A 6,165-nucleotide genomic window follows, 5' to 3' on the forward strand; every position below is an offset into this window, starting at 1 on the left:
AACTTGGACGGGTTGGGAGTGTTATATATAATTTCATGAGCTAATTTTGACACCCCTAGCTATATCCATATTTGTTTTGTTACAATTTTTGTGTCACATACTATTGAATTTCTTATTAATATATATGCATGATCTTGCGTTTTATCGTTTTGTTTTGTGGTTCATTTTTTGATTGTCGTCTAATTTTTTTTGTTTGTTATAATAAGTGTTTGCTGTTTTGAATTGATAATGCTGATTGAAAATTGGATTAGCTTACATGTTGAATATTGTTTTGATTTGCAGATAGAAGAAAATGGCTGGGGATATGAAGGTTTTGAATGCACTTGATTCAGCAAAAACACAATGGTATCATTTTACAGCAATCATAATAGCTGGTATGGGATTTTTTACTGATGCCTACGATCTCTTCTGCATATCTCTAGTCACTAAGTTGCTTGGACGTATTTACTACCATGTCGATGGCTCTTCAAAGCCTGGTTCACTACCTCCCAATGTCTCCGCTGCTGTTAATGGTGTCGCCTTTTGTGGTACCCTTGCGGGACAACTCTTCTTTGGATGGCTTGGTGACAAAATGGGACGAAAGAAAGTCTATGGCATGACCCTTATGCTCATGTGTCTCTGTTCCATTGCTTCTGGCCTTTCTTTCAGTAGGGAGCCTAAGACCGTCATGGCCACCCTTTGCTTCTTTCGCTTTTGGCTTGGTTTTGGAATTGGTGGCGATTACCCCCTTTCTGCTACTATTATGTCTGAATATTCCAACAAAAAGACTAGGGGTGCCTTCATTGCTGCTGTTTTCGCTATGCAAGGATTTGGTATCCTCGGAGGTGGTATCTTTGCCATCATTATCTCTGCTGTATTCCAGGCTTGTTTCAAGGCGCCAGCCTATCAAGTGGATCCCCTTGGTTCAACCGTTCCTCAAGCTGATTACGTGTGGAGGATCATATTGATGGCTGGGTCACTTCCTGCTCTTCTCTCTTACTACTGGAGGATGAAGATGCCTGAAACGGCTCGTTACACTGCTCTTGTAGCCAAGAATGTGAAGCAGGCCACTGCAGATATGGTAAAGGTTATGCAGGTTAACATTGGGACAGAGCAAAAAGAGCCTGTTGTAAAGTCCGGCAAAGAATTTGGTTTGTTCACGAAAAAATTTCTTAATCGACATGGACTCCACTTGCTTGGCACAACCAGTACGTGGTTTCTTCTTGACATTGCATACTACAGCCAAAACTTGTTCCAAAAGGACATCTTCAGTGCTATTGGATGGATTCCAGCTGCCAAGACTATGAATGCAATTGAAGAGGTCCAAAAAATTGCACGAGCCCAAACCCTTATCGCTCTCTGCAGTACAGTGCCTGGCTACTGGTTCACAGTGTTCCTCATTGACAGGATTGGCAGGTTTACCATTCAAGTGATTGGTTTCACAATGATGACAGTGTTCATGTTTGCTCTGGCCATTCCTTACCACCACTGGACCCTCCCTGGACACCATATTGGGTTTGTGGTCCTCTATTCACTCACCTTCTTCTTTGCCAACTTTGGACCCAACGCCACTACATTTGTCGTGCCTGCTGAGATTTTCCCTGCTAGATTGCGGTCAACTTGCCATGGAATATCAGCTGCATGTGGAAAGCTTGGGGCAATGGTTGGTGCATTTGGATTCCTGTATTTGGCTCAACCACAAGACAAGAGCAAGGCTGATGCAGGGTACCCTGCTGGAATTGGGGTTCGGAATTCACTCATTGTCCTTGGCGTAGTCAACCTTCTTGGATTATTTTTCACTTTCTTGGTTCCAGAATCCAAGGGGAAGTCACTGGAGGAGATGTCAAGGGAAAACGAAAACTCGGAGGAAGGAACGGAAGTGGAGAATCATTCATCCGATAACAGGACCGTTCCTGTATAAAAGCAGTTATACTAGTTTCATTTCTTTCCATTTTATCCTTCATGTGTTCTGCAAAGGTTCTATCTAGTAGCACTTTAAAGTTCAAGCTATTAGTGTAGACATTCTATGTATCTGTGATTCTGTGTAATTGCAGCAACCATATATTGTATGTTTTGTGTCATATATATATTGGATGCAGTATGAAAAAACTCTTCTCTTATTAACTTTTCTTGATTACCCCCTCCTCTATAATATATACTGAAGAGTGATTGATTATATTAAAAAATTAGCTTTAAATAATTTCAATATCAGTAGGTTCTCAGCATGAACAGTGACGAAACTAGGATTTTCGTCATGTTAAAATTACTTTTGGGAGCATTTGCAGTGAACCTTTTTTGGTATCTACCAGAAAAACACCAAGTGCAACAAAGTTTAGTAAGATAATTGGCCTCTAAATATGCCAAGATGTTAAACTTGACTAACTAAATACCTCTGAAACATACTCTAAAGCAAGCAATCCATATGTGATAATAACTCTATTCCCTTATCTATTGTTCAGTATTGTAAGTTTATACATTAGATTGTTGATGTGTAACATTAGGTAATAACGTGATAAAATTATAATCTATTCAAATATTGTATTCATCAAAACAATGCAGTACAATCAATACAATATGAAACATTATAAAACTACTTGTAACAACCATTCAAACAAGCTAGATTCAAACCTACGAACTAGGACTAGCATCGAACTAAGTGAGTCAAGTCCGAGCCTAATTGAGCCAAGCTCAATCAGTCTTTGCCTAATTGAGTTGAAGTACCAACTTGTGTTCTTTCTAACTCTTCTTCTGAATATCAATATGTTGTGTTGGTATATACAAGAAATTCCAGTTGAAAATATACACCAACAAGATAGTTGAAGCTTGTTCTATATTCTCAATGAACCCTTTGCCATAACTAGCAGATCGTTTACTTAATCCATCCTCGTCTTCATGATTTTCTTCACCAACACACCGTCAACTACCACATATTATTCAAATCATATTGACCATCACTAGTTAACATGATTTATTTTTGTGCAAATACTAATTTTATTTTATTAAATTTATATATTTCTAATGTTTAATTATTGTTTTTTTTCAAGGCATATTTGTTATTTTTATAAACAAAGAAATTATGCACATTCAGATATTGAAAAACAAACAATCTTTAATCATTTAGTATTAAGATCTAAAGATAGCATCTTAATAGTTCAGATGTTCATTCAGATTCGTACGTCTTAATCTTAATGAAAATAAATGAGGTCTTAGTCTATTAGGAGTTGTGTTTATTTTTTAAGTTGAGTCAGTCCCATGTTGTTCTGATTTCTAGGAATTAATGGAGTCATGTATTATGTCTCTTTTAGGAGTCTTGCGTTTTATTTATTAGGAGTAAGTTGTTTTATGGACTGATATGTGCCCTATTTTTGTGAAACTATTTTGTTAAGTGTAAATAAGTAATTTTCCAACAATTGTTTTCCTTTACGTACCTCTAATTTTCATTTTTTTAAGTATAACATCAACCACTAATCGTAGAAATCGAACTATGAAAAAGTCTAAAAAATCTTAAAAGAGGAAAAGATTAACAAAAAACAACACACCACCAACTTCATCAATCAAAGAAGGTATATATATATATATATGACCAATAATTTTCTCAAATTAAGTAATTAACGTCATATACCTTCACAAATAAAAAAGAGTTTTAACTCCTGTGGATATACATCAATAATATAAAGTAAATAAAAATCATATACCTTCTCGGATTAGTATTGGAATAAACAATAACAAATACTTTCTTGATTTTTCAAATTAATAGATCCGTATTTTTACCAATGTCTTGTTGACTAAAATGACATATAAAAAGGATAAAAGAATACTAACTCATATCTATTTTACCTTCTATATAATTATATATATTATCAATAACAATCTTAGTCGATTTAAATCTATATTATGATATTTATTTTTTTTCTTTTTAATTGATATTATGGACTTATTTATAAACAAAAAAACAAAAAACTTATTTATAAACTAAAAACATGAAGAAAAAAAATTCAAGCATATATATAAAGGTGTAATAGTAAAAGGTTGATTTAATTTCAATAATGTTCATATTAGTAATGAAAATTAGGATTGTGTCAAATTACGCTTTGTACTTGTTGCTTGTATCATATAAACTTATTGCGGGGTGCATTTGTTGTTTTTTTGTGTCCTACAACTTAATTTACATTGTCAATTGAGAAAAGATTTAAATATATCATCGAACTACAATGGCATAGATAATTTTTTTCTCAAAGTTCAATGACATATGTTGATCTTATGACTGGAGTGTATTTTGTGGATTTTAGTATTGGTGTGCATTTCAACTTGCCCGTCTACATTGAACAATTCAAGCCAAAAAATACACAATATAGTATCCAACGAATGCTATATATTCACAAAGAATAGAGTATTAGGAGATCGATGGGCAAATCTGGCATAGCTTTGAAAGAAGAAACATAGAGCCAATTGGCATCCAATTCCTTGTTAATATAGGAATATATTTGGGCTCTGTTGTCAGAATTGGAATTTCTGTTGGAATAATAATCTAAAGTTGGAATAGAAAACCAAATGTATTTAGGATTAGATATTTATATAATTCAGGTCTAAATAGGATTTTTAACTAAAACCAAATGTATTTAGGATTAGATATTTATATAATTCAGGTCTAAATAGGATTTTTAACTAAAACCAAATGTATTTAGGATTAGATATTTATATAATTCAGGTCTAAATAGGATTTTTAACTAAAACCAAATGTATTTAGGATTAGATATTTATATAATTCAGGTCTAAATAGGATTTTTAACTAAAACCAAATGTATTTAGGATTAGATATTTATATAATTCAGGTCTAAATAGGATTTTTAACTAAAACCAAATGTATTTAGGATTAGATATTTATATAATTCAGGTCTAAATAGGATTTTTAACCAAAATCAAATGTATTTAGGATTAGATATTTATATAATTCAGGTCTAAATAGGATTTTTAACCAAAATCAAATGTATTTAGGATTAGATATTTATATAATTCAGGTCTAAATAGGATTTTTAACTAAAACCAAATGTATTTAGGATTAGATATTTATATAATTCAGGTCTAAATAGGATTTTTAACTAAAACCAAATGTATTTAGGATTAGATATTTATATAATTCAGGTCTAAATAGGATTTTTAACTAAAACCAAATGTATTTAGGATTAGATATTTATATAATTCAGGTCTAAATAGGATTTTTAACCAAAATAATGTAGGAATAGATTAAGTCCATATTATAGATTATAAATATTCTACTCCTACACCTCTTTTCAACGTATATTCTACTCTCTCATATCTTAAACCCTTTTTCTCTTCTATTTGCAGCGAGGTGTGTTTTTTTTTCTTTCTTGGGTTGATATATGCATGATCTTGCGTTTTATCTTTTTGTTTTGTGGTTCGTTTTTTTTACTGTCGTAAACTAATATTTTTTGTATGTTACAATAAGTGTTTGCTGTTATGAATTGGTAATGCTGCTATTTTGGTCTCGATTGAAAATTAGATTAGCTTACATTGTTTTGATTTGCAGAAAGAAGAAAATGACTGGGGATATGAAGGTTTTGAACGCACTTGATTCAGCAAAAACACAATGGTATCACTTTACAGCAATCATAATAGCTGGTATGGGATTTTTTACTGATGCCTACGATCTCTTCTGCATATCTCTAGTCACTAAGTTGCTTGGACGTATTTACTACCATGTCGATGGCTCTTCAAAGCCTGGTTCACTACCTCCTAATGTTTCCGCTGCTATCAATGGTGTCGCCTTCTGTGGTACCATTGCGGGACAACTCTTCTTTGGATGGATTGGTGACAAAATAGGAAGGAAGAAAGTCTATGGTGTAACCCTTATGATCATGTGTATTTGTTCCATTGCTTCTGGCCTTTCTTTTGGTAGGGAACCTAAGACCGTCATGGCCACCCTCTGCTTCTTTCGCTTCTGGCTTGGTTTTGGTTTTGGTGGCGATTACCCCCTTTCTGCTACTATTATGTCTGAATATGCCAACAAAAAGACTAGGGGTGCCTTCATTGCTGCTGTTTTCGCTATGCAAGGATTTGGTATCCTCGGAGGTGGTATCTTTGCCATCATTATCTCTGCTGTATTCCAGGCTTGTTTCAAGGCGCCAGCCTATCAAGTGGATCCCCTTGGTTCAACCGTTCCTCAAG

The 6,165-nt window shown here is 33.7% G+C and overlaps 2 protein-coding genes across 2 annotated transcripts in view; both read left to right on the forward strand.

Annotated features, from left to right (window-relative positions):
- Positions 1 to 265: 265 nt before the first annotated feature.
- LOC102592353 (inorganic phosphate transporter 1-4-like) lies at positions 266 to 2,032 on the forward strand. The gene has a single exon (XM_006351592.2). The coding sequence runs from the start codon at positions 293 to 295 to the stop codon at positions 1,898 to 1,900; it is 1,608 nt and encodes a 535-aa protein (XP_006351654.1). The 5' UTR covers positions 266 to 292; the 3' UTR covers positions 1,901 to 2,032.
- Positions 2,033 to 5,490: 3,458 nt separating this feature from the next.
- The window catches only part of LOC102592695 (inorganic phosphate transporter 1-4-like), a 3,179-nt gene continuing 2,504 nt past the window's right edge, over positions 5,491 to 6,165 (forward strand). Inside the window, exon 1 of the mRNA XM_015310581.1 lies at positions 5,491 to 6,069. Within this exon, the coding sequence (XP_015166067.1) occupies positions 5,538 to 6,069 (532 nt within the window). The 5' untranslated portion in view covers positions 5,491 to 5,537. The remainder of the gene's footprint in view (positions 6,070 to 6,165) is intronic.

The sequence above is a fragment of the Solanum tuberosum genome, unplaced genomic scaffold, assembly GCF_000226075.1.
Source record: "Solanum tuberosum cultivar DM 1-3 516 R44 unplaced genomic scaffold, SolTub_3.0 scf00130, whole genome shotgun sequence".
Classification (NCBI taxonomy): Eukaryota; Viridiplantae; Streptophyta; class Magnoliopsida; order Solanales; family Solanaceae; genus Solanum; species Solanum tuberosum.